The sequence below is a fragment of the Heterodontus francisci genome, chromosome 6 (genome assembly GCF_036365525.1).
Source record: "Heterodontus francisci isolate sHetFra1 chromosome 6, sHetFra1.hap1, whole genome shotgun sequence".
In the NCBI taxonomy this organism is placed as follows: domain Eukaryota; kingdom Metazoa; phylum Chordata; class Chondrichthyes; order Heterodontiformes; family Heterodontidae; genus Heterodontus; species Heterodontus francisci.
The window spans coordinates 82,285,043-82,302,224 of NC_090376.1; the positions used below are offsets into that span (position 1 = coordinate 82,285,043).

Here is a 17,182-nt window from a genome sequence, read left to right on the forward strand (position 1 = left end):
GCTACTAAAAGTATCGATTTAGGAAGAAATGTTGACCAGGAGAAAAAGAAAACTCTGTTTTGTCACAAATAATTCTACAGAATCTTCAAAGGGCCCATTTTCCAAGTATGTGCTAATGACAAGAAACTTCACTTGCTGGTAGTGCACATCAATAAAATTACAGGAGTGCACCTATAAATTTCCAACATGTGGTGATGGTTGATGGGGCTCTCCATCACCAGCCAATGCTCTGAAAATACCCCAATATATACACAGCAAGGCTCCCAAACAGTAGTGAGATACATAAATCAGATAATCTGTTTTAATTGCATTGACTGAAAAACACTGGTCAAGACACCAGGAGAACTCCTGTTCTTCAGATGCAGCTATGGGGCCCTTTACATCCACCTGAAGGAGCGGTCAGTGCATAATTTTAACAATTCACCCAAAAGACAGCATCTCAAAAGTTGCAGTACTCCGTTAAGCGTCAACCTAGATTACGTGCTCAAAACTTGAAGCTGTGACCTCCTAACAGAGGTAAGGGTGCTAACATTGAATATTGATACCAACATTTAAGCTGTATTTATGGATAAACATCGAGACCCACCTTAAAAAAAGCAAACCATTTGTAATCACCAATGACTACTTCAAAACCTTGGTTGTAAATCAAGGTGAAGAAACCAACTTGCCCAAAATCATTTTCAGCAACATCAAGCTCCCGGAGATGTACAGTCACACTTTTGATAGGAGGGCCTTCAGAAAAGAAAAGGTCACGGGTTACACACAAAATACGAACACATGAAGCGTCACTTTTACAAAAAAAAGAGGCTTTTTTTTTGCAAGTATATAACAAAAAAAAATTTAGCAGAGGCACTGTCAGAATTGCTGAGTCAGGAACTGCTGACACACAGCGCGGATCGAACTTTATAAATTCAACTTTATAGGCCAACTGTGTAAGATGAATCAATAAGTATTTCCATTCTAACTTCTTCCCCTGGATTCAGTTTCGTAACCCGTCCTAACAGCTCGAGGGAATGAAACTCGATTCTAAATGTAGTACAAAGCAGGCAATGGCACATCGCCAACGTATTTCATAAGAGAAAGGAGAAACCTTGTCTCATTTTCTTACGTCTTCGCTTTGTGCAAGATTTCAGAAGAGTATCCTACCTTGTAGAGCGATTAAAACCTGCAGATTTTAAAACATTCAAGACTTCTTGTTAAAAACGGCATCCGTGTGTTCCGCAAAAAAAACCCCTAAAGTTTAATAACTTTTGTAGCTTCTTGTCGCTTTAAACTCAAGCCTGTTTACCGCTCTCCTAAAAAGATCCTTGGTGCAAATATCAACCACGAACTGACTGCCTATTCATGAATTTTATTCGTTAAGAAAACTGCTTACTTCACTGAAGGTAAAAGCCTCGGTAGACTATGACTGTGAAAGCACTCATTTACCAAGTGTGCAGAGATATGGCTCCTTGACTTACCCATCTTGGTGCAGTCAACATATTTGTCTTGTCCTTCTCGCCCAACCTGGAACACCCAGGTCCCCACCAAATCCTGGTAAGTGCAATTAGCCGGAGTGTCAGCCACTACCGTGCCCAGCCCGAGGACACAGAGCAGGGACAGCACACACAAACACTGTGCCATTGGCGAAGCGAAGGCACAGAGACCGAGCCGACCAAGAGATATGAGAAAAAGCCAGCCAGCCTTCACTGGGAGTATCAGAGACGCTGGGTCATATGATCACCCCAAAAAGACATGTGGTCGGTCACGTGATGCGAGGTTGCTGAGAACAGTTCCTTGTCTGATTTCCGCCTTAGCTGTGATAAAGGAATGGTTGGTGAATGTATATAGTGCCGGAAAGCGCTGTGCTGCTCCAACCCAAGAATATTTTTATGGTTTGTCTTTCTATTTTCTTTCTGAAGCTCGACAGTGACTATACTCTTATAATACAATCTACTTCAAAGTAAGAGTGGAAAATGATTTTGCTCCAAAATAAAACATCTGAAAAGGGAAGTATTCTAACTTTAAAGTTACGTGTGACGAGTATGAACACTTGCACCCGACCAATCCAAAGCTGAACTGTTTACCGCAACTGAATTGTTATAGTGTGAAAGTCAGACCTGAGCAGGTGGCTATATGACTGCTTTTTGAGTGGTCCGTACTTTATACAGTTTAATTCACATTTGGTTTCTGTGTAGGCATAAACAGAACCGAGGGAACGATAATTATTTGTGCTGATTGGAAAGTTTAGCCGCCCTGCATTAAGTTGAGTGTGCTTGCTGACACGAAGTTGTGGTCAGCGACATGTGATTATGTTGGTCAGGAGTTGATATCTTCGTTCTATGATGATTCATAGTCAGAATGGCAAAACCTCACTTGGTGAATCAAGTTTATACATAAGAGAACGCAAGCAATTAAGAGTAGGAGTAGGCCATGGCTGATCTTCAAGGTCAACTCCATTTTCTTGCTCTATCTTCATATCCCTTTCCCTTAGTGTCCAAAAATCTTTTGATCTCAGTCTTAATACACATTGAATGAGCAGCCATTGCCCTCTTGGGTAGAGAATTCCAAAGATTCACAATTCTCTTAAGTATATTCTCCTCATCTCAGTCCAAAATAGTTAATCCCCTTATCCTGAGACTGTGACCACTAATCCTAGAATCTCTAGCCAGGGAAACAGCCTCTCTGCATCAAGCCCTTTTAAGAATTTTGTACATTTCAATAATATCACCTCTCATTCCTCTAAATTTCAGAGAACACAGAACTAATCTATTCAAGCTTTCCTAGGACAGCCCCCTCATCCCAGGAATAATCTTATGAACCTTCACTGCACTGGCTTTAAGGCAAGTATATCATTTCTTAGGTAAGGAAATGGCAACTGCTTCTCTCTCCACAGATGCTGCCTGATCTACTGAGTATGTCCAGCACTTTCTGTTTATATTTCAGATTGCTAGCATCTGCAGTATTTTGCTTTTATCACACTACTGCAGATATGGTCTCACCAAAGCCCCATATAATTGCAGCAGTACAACCTGGCTGTGAAATTGGACAGGGCCCAAAAATGGGTATCACAATGTTTAGATTAGTGATACAGCACTGAAACAGGCCCTTCGGCCCACCGAGTCTGTGCCGACCATCAACCACCCATTTATACTAATCCTACACTAATTCCATATTCCTACCACATCCCCACCTGTCCCCATATTTCCCTACCACCTACCTATACTAGGGGCAATTTAGAATGGCCAATTTACCTATCAACCTGCAAGTCTTTGGCATGTGGGAGGAAACCGGAACACCTGGAGGAAACCCACACAGACACAGGGAGAACTTGCAAACTCCACACAGGCAGTACCCAGAATTGAACCCGGGTCGCTGGAGCTGTGAGGCTGCGGTGCTAACCACTGCGCCACTGTGCCGCCCCTGTGCATAATCAACCCACGCCCATTACTTTCAATGCTGACAGCACACAAACTTTGTGCTGCCTGCTAATTTGCACAATAGCTGCATGCAGTCAGCACTAAACGCATGGTGACATAACTCAGCAGGGGACCCAAGTTTGTGCGATGCTAGAACATGTTCAATGACTTCATATGCATGGTCAAGGTCAGCAAATTCATCTTCAAATGCCATATTCCACCAAATGCAGCACTAGCTTCAGACATTGCTCAGTGTCACCACATACCCCACTCATAACATTCACCTTCACACATGTGGCACTGCTGCAAGCCTCACATCCAAATCTCACAGCTTTCACACATTGCTAGCTATTCAGTCATGACAGCCACATCACCCAGACACATTGTACCACACTCACTAGCAGACTTCCACACTTTTTCAGGACAAGGTGGCACATAACCAGAGGCAGCAGCACCTAACCAGTGGGGAACGAGCATGGCTGTATGCCCTCACCCCCATGGGGGGGGGGGGAGGGGGGAAACAGTGCTGCCATCATTAGTATACTAAAGCTGTTATTTTTTTATTCATTCATGGGATGTGGGCGTCGCTGACCAAGACAGCAATTATTGCCCATCCCTAATTGCCCTCGAGAAGGTGGTGGTGAGCTGCCTTCTTGAACCGCTGCAGTCCATATGGGGTAGATATACACATAGTGCTGTTAGGAAGGGAGTTCCAGGATTTTGACCCAGCGACAGTGAAGGGGTGGCAATATAGTTCCAAGTCAGGATGGTGTGCGGCTTGGAGGGGAACTTGCAGGTGGTGGCGTTCCCATGCATCTGCTACCCTTGTCCTTCTAAGTGGTAGAGGTCATGGGTTTGGAAGGTGCTGTTGAAGGAGCCTTGGTGAGTTGCTGCAGTACATCTTGTAGATGATACACACTGCTGCCACTGTGCGTTGGTGGTGTATGGAGTGAATGTTTGTGGGTGGGGTGCCAATCAAGCGGGCTGCTTTGTCCTGGATGGTGTCAGGCTTCTTGAGTGTTGTTGGAGCGGCATCCATCCCCAGTCAAGTGGAGAGTATTCCATCACACTCCTGACATGTGCCTTGTAGAAGGTAGACAGGCTTTGGGGATTCAGGAAGTGAGTTACTCGCTGCAGGGTTCCTAGCCTCTGACCTGCTCTTGTAGCCACGGTATTTATATGGCTGCTCCAGCTCAGTTTCTGGTCAATGGTCACTCCCCAGGATGTTGATAGTGGGGGATTAAGTGATTGTAATGCCATTGAATGTCAAGGGGAGATGGTTAGATTCTCTCTTGTTGGAGATAGTCATTTCCTGGCACTTGTGTGGTGCGAATATTACTTGCCACTTATCAGCCCAAGCCTGGATATTGTCCAGGTCTTGCTGCATTTCTACACGGACTGCTTCAGTATCTGAGGAGTTGTGAATTGTGCTGAACATTGTGCAATCATCAGCGAACATCTCCACTTCTGACCTTATGATTGAAGGAAGGTCATTGATGAAACATCTGAAGGTGGTTGGGCCTCGGACACTACCCTGAGGAACTCCTGCAATGTTCTGGAACTAAGATGATTGACCTGCAACCATCTTCCTTTGCGTTAGGAATGACTCCAACCAGCAGAGAGTTTTCCCCTGATTCCTATTGACGCCAGTTTTGCAAGTGCTCCTTAATGCTATACTCGGTCAAATGCTGCCTTGATGTCAAGGGCAGTCACTCTCACCTCAGTTCTTGGGTTCAGCTCTTTTGTCCATGTTTGAACCAAGGCTGTAATGAGGTCAGGAGCTGAGTGGCCCTGGTGGAACCCAAACCGAGCGTCACTGAGCAGGTTATGGCTAAGCAAGTGCCACTTGACAGCACTGTCGATGACATCTTCCATCACTTAACTGACGATCAAGAGTAGACTGATGGGGCGGTAATTGGCCGGGTTGGATTTGTCCTTTTTGTATACAGGACATACCTGGGCAATTTTCCACATTGCTGGGTAGATGCCAGTGTTGTAACTGTACTGGAACAGCTTGGCTCGGGCTGCAGCAAGTTCTGGAGCACAAGTCTTCAGTACAATTGGTGGAATGTTGTCAGGGCCCATAGCCTTTGCAGTACCCAGTGTCTTCAGTCATTTCTTAATATCACGTTGACTGAATCAAATTGGCTGAAGATTGGCATCTGTGATGCTGGGGTCTTCAGGAGGAGGCTACGATGGATCATCCACTTGGCACTCCTGGCTGAAGATTGTTGCAAATGCTTCAGTCTGATCTTTTGCACTGATGTGCTTGGTTCCCCCATCATTGAGGATGGGGCTATTTGTGGAGCCACCTCCTCCAGTTAGTTGTTTAATTGTCCATCACCATTCACGACTGGATGTGGCAAGACTGCAGAGCTTAGATCTGATCGTTGGCTGTGGGATCGCTTAGCTCTGTCTATTGCATGCTGCTTCTGCTGTTTGGCACACAAGTAATCCTGGGATGTGGCTTCACCAGGCTGATACCTCAGTTTGAGGTATGCCTGGTACTCCTGGCATGCCCTCTTGCACTCTTCATTGAACGAGGGTTGGTCCCCCGGCTTAATGGTAATGGTAGATTGGGGGATATGCCAGGCCATGAGGTTACAGATTGTAGTTGAGTACAATTCTGCTGCTGCTTATGACCCACAGTGCCTCATGGATGCCCAGTTTTATGTTGGTAGATCTGTTCAAAATCCCACTTAGCACAGTGGTAGTGCCACACAACACAATAGAGGGTATCCTGAATGGGACTTCGCCTCCACAAGGACTGTGCGGTGGTCACTCCTACCAACACTATCGTGGACAGATGCACCTGCGTCAGGCAGACTGGTGAGGATGAGGTCAAGTATTTTTTGCCTCTTGTTGATTTCCTCACCATCTGCTGCAGACCCAGTCTAGCAGCTATGTCTGTTAGGACTTGGCGAGCTCAGTCAGTAGTGGTGCTACTGAGCAACTCTTGGTGATGGACATTGACGTCCCCCACCCAGAGTACATTCTGCACCTTTGCCACCCTCAGTGCTTTTTCCAAGTGGTGTTCAACTTGGAGGAGTACTGATTCATCAGCTGAGGGAGGGCGGTAGATGGTTATCAGTAGGAGGTTGCCTTGCCCATGACCTGATGCCATGAGATTTCATGGAATCTAGAGTCGATGTTGAGGACTTCCAGGGCAACTCCCTCGTTGGCCAGGGGCAGTATGAAATACAGAATCAGTTACAAACCGCTGGGATTGCTTGACCTGCAGTAACCTGGAGCTCGGACACTGACCTGTGCTGGTAAAAACCAGTTTGAACTAATTACTTTATGAGACAAGACAAAGGATCGATCACAGGAAAAGGGCCTTATTTGGACACAGTGTCTTTGGGCCTGGGCCAATTAAGAGAAGATGTGAACGAGGTGAGCAGGATTAAGCCAACCGGAAAGAGACAGCTCAGATTTGGAGAGATAAGAGGGAGGATAAGAATAGAGCTTTTTGGGCATAGAGCCAGCGAAAACTCCGGAGATCAACGGTCGTGGAAGCGGAAGACCCTGCATAAGTGACGCGGCGACGACATAGAAGAGAGAGAGAGAACGGAACGACTGGCCAGCGTGAACTCTCCCTTTTTCGGGTAATATCCTTTGTATTCTGTGACTAGGTCAGGGAAAGGTCAGAGGAACCTTGTGGGTGTGCTTATGAATTCTAGCTAGTTTTGTTACTAACTGTATGACTCAGTTGGAGTTGTATGCTTTTGTCTAACTAAGAGTATAAGCCTTATTCTTACATTGTACAACAACGTGAGTAAAGTAAATTGATAGTTAAAGAAAGGACTGAGTTCCTCCTCTTTGTACTAAGCCATTAACTGTAGCTGTGGATTAAGCTGGAGGGTGGCTCTCTTGAAATCCAATATCCCAAACACCCAGCCTGAGCCTGAATTAAGAGGACTTCAGTCCCACGTGATGGCCAGGATCTAGTGGGTGCAGGGAATAAAGGGGACAAGGGGGAGTTGACTCCGCATCACGGTTTACATAATTGGCGTCCCTGGGTGGGCTCAAGGATAAATCTCTCCATTGAATCAGCGGGAGACTCGAGCTGAACCGAATTGGCAAAGTACAGAGAAAACAAGAACGTAGGGGTTAATTTGCAGCTACTAACATAAGATGACAAAACAAAGGAAATCTCCAAACCTTGCAGACTCGGATTGTTTTGATTGGAAGGGATTCCTCTAAAAATACGTAATAGCAAAGTGGCCGCAATACGGAGAGTATGCCGGTCACACTAGCGATAAGGGAAAACCCGCAGGGGAAGCCTTTTTGAAGACTGCACAAGCAAAGATGTCAGCTAGGAAATTTAAAAAGATACAGAAGTCAGTAGCTATCGGCTGTTTACTTGAGGAATGGATAGAATGCCAACAGCAGGCTAAAAATGAGCAGAACAGACTAAAGGAAGAGAATAAAAAACTCCGTGAGGAGGCAGCCCGCCTTAGTGAAAAAGTAACTGATTTGCAGGGACAGAGAAGTGCGGATTTGATGCATGTGAACCAATATCAGTTACAGTGTGAGAAACTAGTTATGGAAAAAAGTAGGCGCGAGGGAGAAGCCCAAGCAGCTAAAGCTGAGGTGGAAGGATGGAAGCAGCAATGTAGTGATTTAAAAACTGCCATGAATGTGATTCAGAGAGCAGCTCAGGAAAAGAGAAGTAATTCAGGTGATCACACAAAGTGTCAAAAATACATAGCGAGACTGCAAGAGCAGTTAGCCACGCAGAGAGGTATAATCTGTGCTTTTGCACCCGAAGGAAGTGAGGAAGTGAAGGGGACATAGATTGGAATGAGTTTGCAGATGAAGCGGTTAGATACGGCCATGATGACGGAGACCCTCCGCCAGCATATGAGCCACAGCCAAAGTAGTCATTGGCCCCCATGGCCTCCCTTGTGACTACCAGGGCAGCGATAGGGGCAGATGGCCAGGTGGCAGCTGGCCCGCGTATGACATTTTCCACTCCAATGGGGGTACAGCAATTGAGGGATATTGTGAAAGATATTGGGACGTGCGCACCCGGGGATGATCCTAGGAAGCTGTTCCAAGCGGTCAGTCAACAGAAAGGAATACACGGCTTAGATGATGCTGAAGAAAGAAAATTAATTATAATGTGCCTACACCCACACATACACTCTGCCCTACCGGAGGAACAAAAACTCAGTAGAGGCTCAAATGAGGATTTAAAAGAGCAAGTATTAAATGTCATGGGTGCTAATAGAGGGGACCCACTGGAGGCGCTAACGAAATGCTATCAAAGAAAAGGTGAACACCCTGTCGCGTTTGCAGCTCGCATCTGGGCGGTGTTTCAAGGGTATATGGCGCAAACCTAATTAGAGCCAATCCAACGCCACAGATTAGAAACCGATGGCTGAGAACACTGGTGTCGCACGGCACTGAGGAGTCAAGAAGGGCACTAGATCAATTTGATCCCTTTGATGACACGCACACAGAGGCTTGGGTACTCAAGAGGATGGTTAGAGCATGGGAGAAGGAAAGAATAAAATTCTCCAAGACCCCTGGGGGAAAGGCAATGCCTGTAAAAGATCAGACAATAACCTGGAGAAATGAAGGGAGGGGAACTGCACAAGGGGCACCCCACCCAGCCTTTCAGACAGGAGGAAGGGGTAGAGGCATTGGGAGAGGATCAGTTCTAGGAACATGGGGAATTCCGGGCGGGCCGACCCACTGCTATAATTGTGGCCAGGAGGGACATTTCAAAAAAGAATGTCCAAAACTGAGACGAGAAAATGCAGGTCTGGGAGGAGGCCAGAACAAATGCCAAAGCCTACCCGTGGAAGGACTGAATAGGTCAAATCCTCAATGTGATATACTAGAGATAGCACCGTCTTCGGGGTTGCACCCTGAACCACAATGACGGTCGCAGGCCTCTCCGTTATGGGTGTGTGACACGCGGTGGGATAACACAGGGAGACCCTGAGTGAATGGTAGGGTTGGAGGCCGCCCCTTCACGTTCCTTTGGGACCCAAACGACCGTCAACACCACCAATGTTAGTCAAGTAGATTGGAAAATTCAAAGTAAACTTGTTTTAAGTGGATTTACAGGACATTCACAAGTGGGATATGTGAGCGTACTGTTGGAAGTCAGTGTGGGGGATGTAGCAATAGAGCGCTCAGTGGTTCTCATTGAGTTACTCAGAGAACAAGAACATATATTAGGGTGTGATTACATGGCTAAAGCGGGACTCTGTTTTGACCCTGTTAATTGCGCGATTTGGCAAATGCCCTTGGGCATAGGTTGTATAGATCACACATCCGTCCCGGTGGGGGAATACCAGGATAGGATATGCACGTTCGGGGAACTGTGGACAAGACCAGAAGAAATGAGCAGCGATAGTGAAGTACAACAAATTATCACACGGAATTCAGTAGTATTTGCTCGACATAAACATGATTGTGGGAAAATGACCGGGAGTGTGTGTATACAGGGCGCAGACCCCAAACCACAGAAGCAGTATGGTTTTCCAAAACAGGCAGAAGAGGAGGTAGGAAAGGTGATACAGAGTTTGTTGCTACAAGGGATATTAAAACCGGTAGCCTCCACTAACAACTCGCCTATTTAACCGGTGAGGAAACCGGACAGTAGCTGGCGACTAACGATAGACTACCGAGAATTAAATAAGGTAACCCCGTTAACGGCTCCTACCGTAGCAACTAGCCCAGAGACGGTAGTTAAACAAAATGAGGATGTACAATGCTTCACGGTTTTAGATACAAGTTACGGTTTTTGGTCTATTCCACTGAGAAAGAATGCCAATATAAATTTGCGTTTACCTTCCAAGGACAACAATATACATGGACCGCACTGCCACAGGGATTTCATAATTCCCTGTCTATATTTCACCAACGTTTAAGGGAAGGGTTAAAAAGGTTCTCAAAGCCTGAATGTCTTGTGCAGTATGTAGACGACTTACTGCGACAAACTGAAACGGAACAGGAGCATTATCAGTTACTAAGTGAATTACTACAATTGTTACACGAATTGGGACTAAAAGTAAACCCTAAAAAAGTGCAGGTTATGAAACAGAAGGTTACTTACGTGGGAATGATCTTGACACCAGGAAATGAGAAATTGACCAACGAAGGGTAGTAGCAGTTGGCAGACTCCCTGTCCCGCGGGATGTAAAAGGGTTGAGATCTTTCCTGGGTTTGGTGGGATATTGCAGGGACCACATTGATGGATTCGCTACAAAAGCAGCCCCATTAATGGAACTATTGAAAAAGAATGTCGCGTGGGAGTGTAAAACCGAACACACACAGGCCATTTCAGATTTAAAGCAGGCACCAGCTGCTGCGCCTGCTCTAAAAACCCCAAATCCAACTGAGCCGTTTTCATTGGAGGTAGCTACCACAGACACCACCCTCTCGGCAGTTCTGTTACAGGAGACACACGGGAAATTGAGACCAGTAGCGTATGCCTCGCGTATGCTTTCACCGGTAGAGCAGCGGTATACGACGTGCGAGAAGCATTTGTTAGCAGTTTTTTGGGCAGTATAGTATTTTACTTACATAGGGGACTGAACCCACTTCCAATACTGACAGAACATGCCCCTGTACATTTACTATTAGACGGTAGGATCAAAGACGGGTCAGTAAGTCAGAACCGAATTGCTTGGTGGACACTATTGTTGCAGGGAAGAAACATAAGCGTGAAAGGAGTAAAAACTACCACTATGTTGGCAGACAACCTAGTGTATCAAGGAGAAAAACATGAGTGTCAAGTCATGATAGCAAATGATCCCAAGGGACCATTTGTATCAAAACAAAAATGAGGGGGTAGGAGATGATTGCAGAAAGCCATGGGGACAGAAAGCAAAGATGCAAAGGAAAAAGAAGAACCCCACTTAAAAATTTTTGTGGATGGTTCCTCATCAGTACAAGATGGCGAGAGGAGGACTGGGTGCGGGATATATGTAGAAGACGAACACGGTCAGGAAAAGTTTAGCGCAGCCTTAAAATTGCCTAAAACCATGAGTGCGCTGGCGGCAGAATTAGCAACCGTCGCATATGTGGTTGGCCACCCAGAATACTTCCTGCCTGGATCAGTTATATTTTCTGATAGTATGTATGTCTGTAATAGCCTCACGGAACATTTGCCCTTATGTGAGGCGAGGGGTTTTGTCTCAGCGGATGGGAAGCCCCTTCCATCGGCTCCATTATTAAGATACATCTTTGTAGGAGCACAGGGAAAAGGATATGGGATCACGAAGGTAAAAGCTCATTCAAAACTTACTCCGGAAGGGAACAGGAAAGCGGATGAGCTAGCCAAACAAGGTGCTGTTAGTGGGCAGGAATGGCAGCCACCGATTGAGGACATTGGGGAACAGAAAGGAAAACAGGTGGAAGTAATGGATTTAACAGAGGAGCAGAAGAAAGATGGAGAATTGAAAAAACTGATCGAAAGAGTATAGTCAGACACATACAAAGAGTACAAGGGGATATATATTCAGGACAGAGTGGTTTTATGTGAAGGAAAATTCGTAGTGCCAGAGGGGGGAAGAAACCAAATAATCCACTGGTACCATGACTTATGGGGACATAAAGGGACAGAGAGTACCCTGGAAAGGATAAAGGAGGTGTGCTGGTGGCCTGGAATGAAAGGTGACGTGGAACACTCCGTCAAGAATTGTTTGATCTGTGCACAACACAACCCCGATAGGAATGTCAAGAAAGGGGCCCTCCGACATACTAGACCAGTGGAAGGGCCTTGGACTAATTTACAGATAGACTATGTAGGACCCTTACCGCCCACTCCAGGAGGGTTTAAGTACATTCTAGTAATAGCAGATACGTTTACCAAATGGGTGGAAGCTTTCCCAACCAGAACAAATACAGCCAAAATCACTGCAAAAATTCTGTTAGAAAGGGTGTTCACTCGATGGGGTTTACCCCGAAGCATAGAATCCGATCAGGGAACACATTTTACAGCCCAAGTAATGCAAAATGTAATGACCCTCTTTGGGGTTAAACAGGAATTCCACATACCCTATCGACCACAGTCTAGTGGAATTGTGGAAAGGATGAATCGGACATTGAAAAACATGAGAGCTAAAATGGTACAGCAGCACAAGGCGACCTGGCAAATTGTTTTGTCCTATGTGTTGATGGTAATCAGGAATGCCGTAGCTTCATCAACAGGTTATACTCCCTATAAACTCATGACGGGAAGGGACATGAGAGGAATGGAGGGATTGGTAGGTTTGGACTTGTCTGAACGCGAGGTGAGCAGTATTATATCAGAAAAATGGGTACAACAATTAGTAGAAACAGTGAGGGAAGCAAATTACGTGGCAGCTCACAAACAGGGAAAGAAGAGACAGCAAAGTAAGGCTTATTTCAATGCGAAAGCCAGCCCGATAGAATTGAGCCCCTTCAAAGGATAATGATCAGAATATACCAGCCCACCTCATTTTTGAGTCCAAAGTTCACCGGTCCCTATGAGATAGTAGATAAAGCTAGTCTATCTGTATACAAAGTATTAAAGGCACTAGATAAGAGTGGCTGGTATCACATTAATCAGTTAAAGTTAGTAGGAGAAAAACAAGATAATCACAGTTGGCATGTGATGCTTGATGCTACCGATGTTCCGATCGAAGGTCAGGGAGATCAAGAGCAGGATCAACTGTGGATCCAAGCGGAAGTGTTTGAAAGACAACCTGAAGTTGTACGTCCAGATACAGAGGGAAATCGAGGGAAAAAATGAAAGAAAAATAAAGAAAACAGGGAAAGTAAGTGGACTAGGAGAAATGGACGGTTAGAATCAGTAACAAATTGGGAACAAGATATAGACAGTCTGGCTCAGTGTATGGAGAGATTGAACTTAACATAGGATAAGAAAGAAACTGTAAATAAGAGCAGAAATTGCACTTGTATATTACAGGTCCAACCCACAATGAAGAGGGTGATACATTGCATTGCTATTGGATTGACCATATTTGGGCCAAAGGTGAATCCGCATTGGAGCTATCAAGACGAATGAACGTGCTGGAAGCAATGTCAACACGGGAAGACTATCCTGTGGCCAGAAACAACTTTGCTCGGCAGATCAAGATAGTTCGAACCAACAAAGGACAGCGAGAAGATTTAAATTTGTATTATGCGGGAGTCGATGGGTTGGCGTGCGAGGGAAAAACATTGGGTATACCAGAAGGGAACAGCAGTTTCACCTTAATGAACAGAGTGTTAGTTACCTGTGAAGAGGATAGAGGAAGATATTATGTTGGGGCAGTGTTTCATATTCCCCAACATGGGAGCAATTTGACCTACCCTTTAAAGTGAGTCCATAATGTGGGCAAGTACCAAGAGGGTATTTGGATATCTTTAAATAACCCACCATCTCATGCCATTGTAATGGATGGTGTTGAGAAAGGGGTAGATTTGTCAAAATGGCATCAAGTGGGGAATCACTGGGCCTGTCCGGAAGAGACAACAAGACAGAAACTTACAAATTGTGGGCTCAGCACCTATGAAAATTGTTCATTGTCCATTTTGCCTGTTAATAACCAGACCTTTTTACAATATGCCCTTGTGGGGCAAACGTATTACATAGCCATGGCTGCTATGAATTACAACAAGGGATGGAAACAGTGCCCTCTGGAGGGACACAATGTAGCCATTCACAATGTAACCTCGTCTTGGTTGTTGGTGGACAAATCCCGCCTAAGCCAATAATGAGGATAGTGATAAAGGAGAATCTCACGGCCCAACATACTGATACAGATCAAGAGGTACGGGAATATATTGCCACCGAATTACCACCCATCCCACACCTGACTGCAGATTGGGCACAAATAGCAGAAGAGGCAAAAGAGATAATTCATCAATGGAAATAAACACACTAAAACAATTAGAACTCACGCCGACAAGGCAAATGAACTGTTGCGTGACCCAGGGTTTTGGAATAAGTTTTGGAATTGGGGATCTAATGTTCAAATACATCCATGGGTCAGAATTGTATCAAATATTGCTGTCATAGTGATTCTATGTGCGCTAATAATTGTTGTATTCAATGTATATCAGCTTATAAGGTGGAAAAATGAACTTTTGCGAAGATTGGATGATGGCACTATAATGAAACAGAATGAACAGTTATCAATATAAACAAAAATTGGAAAAAAAACAACTGCATATACTAAGTTTTATAACGTATTTTTTTATATGTAACAGTATTGCACACTCATTGGGGGACAATGACGTTCTCAGGAATGGTTCACGGAGAAGGGATACTTGATGATCCTAAGATAAGTATCTTTGGATCATGAGAGGGGAGATGTTGGCCAGGGGCTGTAAGAAATACAGAATCAGTTACAAACTGCTGGGATTGTTTGACCTGTAGTAACCTGGAGCTCGGACACTGGCCTGTGCTGGTAAAAACCAGTTTGAAATAATTACTTTATGAGACAAGACAAAGGATCGATCACAGGAAAAGGGCCTTATTTGGACATGGTGTGATACCGGGGTCTTTGGGCCTGGGCGAATTAAGAGAAGATGTGAACGCTTCAGCCATCGTGGAAGCGGAAGACCCTGCGTGAGTGACGCGGCGACGACAGAGAAGAGAGAGAGAACGGAACACCTGGCCAGCGTTAACTCTCCCTTTTTCGGGTAATATCCTTTGTATTCTGTGACTAGGTCAGGGAAAGGTCAGAGGAACCTGGTGGGTGTGCTTATGAATTCTAGCTGGTTTTGTTATTAACTGTATGACAGTTGGAGTTGTATGCTTTTGTCTAACTAAGTGTATAAGCCTTATTCTTACATTGTACAACAACGTGAATAAAGTAAATTGATAGTTAAAGAAAGGACTGAGTTCCTCCTCTTTGTACTGACTGTAGCTGTGGATTAAGCTGGAGGGTGGCTCTCTTGAAATCCGATATCCCAAACACCCAGCCTGAGCCTGAATTAAGAGGACGTCAGTCCCACGTGACGGCCAGGATCAAGTGGGTGCAGGGAATAAAGGGGACAAGGGAGAGTTGACTCCGCGCCACGGTTTACACCCTCCTGACTGTATTCCACTGTGCCACTACCTCTGGTGGGTCAGTCCTGCTAGTGGGACAGGACATACCCAAGGATGGTGATGGCGGTGTCTGGGACATAGTCTGTAAAGTATGATTCTGTGAGTATGACTATGTCAGGCTGCTGCTTGACTAGTCTGTGGGACAGCTCTCCCAACTTTGGCACAAACCGCCATTTGAACGTTTACTAGATATTGTACATAATTTGCTTATAAGGACCACAGAGCAGTGACTGAAAATATGGCTGCACATTTGCATTCTGAGAGACAGTTGAATAAAGAGACAAGGGGAGTGCTCTGTGATTCAATTAGCCAGATGGATTTTGTCAGTAGTGATGTTCAAAAGAAATTGAGAGTCATTGCCTGTGTAAGAGCCAACACTCCACAGCACCACCAACCCCACCCCCCCCCCCCCCCCCCCCCCAACTGTGTGTGTCTAGTAAGCTTTGAAGAATCAACAATCCTCGCAGGCGATGCTCTGTCAAGCAAAGAGCTGGTCACATGATGCACCTGCTTTTCAACCTGGGAATTGATTGAATTGTGTGTCACAGTAAAGTTTTGGGACAGACTGCATTTTGAAAACCAAAGAGAAGCAAGGTCTCTCTCTCTCTCTCACCCAAAGTTGCAGGGACCCACGAAGTAACTTAAGCGTCAAGACAGAAGACCCCTGCAGCCTTCTAGTACCAGTGAAACAAGTTTGAAATTATGCACTGGGCCCCAATGCGATCTACAAGACTTAACTTCAATCAAAGACTTCACAGCAAATCTAAAAAAAAGTAACTGAATTCCATCTACTACTTCAAATCTTCCCCCTTTAATTCTTTCTCCTTCTCTGTATCTATTTGTGTGTGTGTTTACCACGTATGCATGCTAGCATGGTTGCATCGCGTATTTTAAGTAATTTTAACTGAGTTAGAGTTTTACAGTTAATAAACGTACACCTTTCTTGTTTAAACCTGAGAAAACCTGTCTGATTGATTCCTTTACAATTTCAATTAGAGAGCAGTGAGCAAGGACTCTCTGAGGTGAAGCTAAAAACACTGTTTTTAAAAGTTAAATCCTGTTATGGCTGTAAACCATGGCGCAGAGACAACTCCCCCTTGTCCCCTTTATTCCCTGCACCCACTTGATCCTGGTCGTCACTTCCTCTTAATTCAGGCTCAGGCTGGGTGTTTGGGATATCAGATTTCAAGAGAGCCACCCTCCAGCTTAATCCACAGCTACAGTTAATGGCTTAGTACAAAGAGGAGGAACTCAGTCCTTTCTTTAACTATCAATTTACTTTATTCACGTTGTTGTACAATGTAAGAATAAGGCTTATACACTTAGTTAGACAAAAGCATGCAACTCCAACTGAGTTATACAGTTAATAACAAAACTAGCTAGAATTCATAAGCACACCCACTAGGTTCCTCTGACCTTTCCCTGACCTAGTCACAGATTACAAAGGATATTAGCCGAAAAAGGGAGAGTTAACGCTGGCCAGGTGTTCCGTTCTCTCTCTCTCTTCTACATCATCGCCGCGTCGCTCACGCAGGGTCTTCCGCTTCCACGAGGTTGATCTCCAGAGTTTTCGCCGGCTCTATGCCCAAAAAGCTCTATTCTTATCCTCCCTCTTATCTCTCCAAATCTGAGCTGTCTCTTTCCGGTTGACTTAAGCCTGCTCATCTCGTTCACATCTCTTAATTGGCCCAGGCCCAAAGACCCCGGTATCACACCATGTCCAAATAAGGCCCTTGTCCTG

The 17,182-nt window shown here is 45.1% G+C and overlaps 1 protein-coding gene and 1 long non-coding RNA gene across 3 annotated transcripts in view; one reads left to right on the plus strand and one right to left on the minus strand.

The window, feature by feature from the left end:
- The window catches only part of ctsc (cathepsin C), a 29,298-nt gene extending 27,570 nt beyond the window's left edge, over positions 1–1,728 (minus strand). The window contains exons 1-2 of the mRNA XM_068033975.1: positions 1,461–1,728; positions 587–732 (exon numbers count right to left, since the gene is read on the minus strand). Of these exons, the coding sequence (XP_067890076.1) occupies positions 587–732; positions 1,461–1,623 (309 nt within the window). The 5' untranslated portion in view covers positions 1,624–1,728. The remainder of the gene's footprint in view (positions 1–586; positions 733–1,460) is intronic.
- Positions 1,725–17,182, plus strand: part of LOC137371414 (uncharacterized) — a 41,189-nt gene continuing 25,731 nt past the window's right edge. The window contains exons 1-3 of one of the 2 annotated variants that reach the window (XR_010975217.1): positions 1,731–1,874; positions 2,733–2,822; positions 13,312–15,193. This is a non-coding gene — a long non-coding RNA (uncharacterized lncRNA). Of the gene's footprint in view, positions 1,875–2,732; positions 2,823–13,311; positions 15,194–17,182 lie in introns of those variants that run through there. The other variant, XR_010975218.1, reaches the window with a different exon arrangement.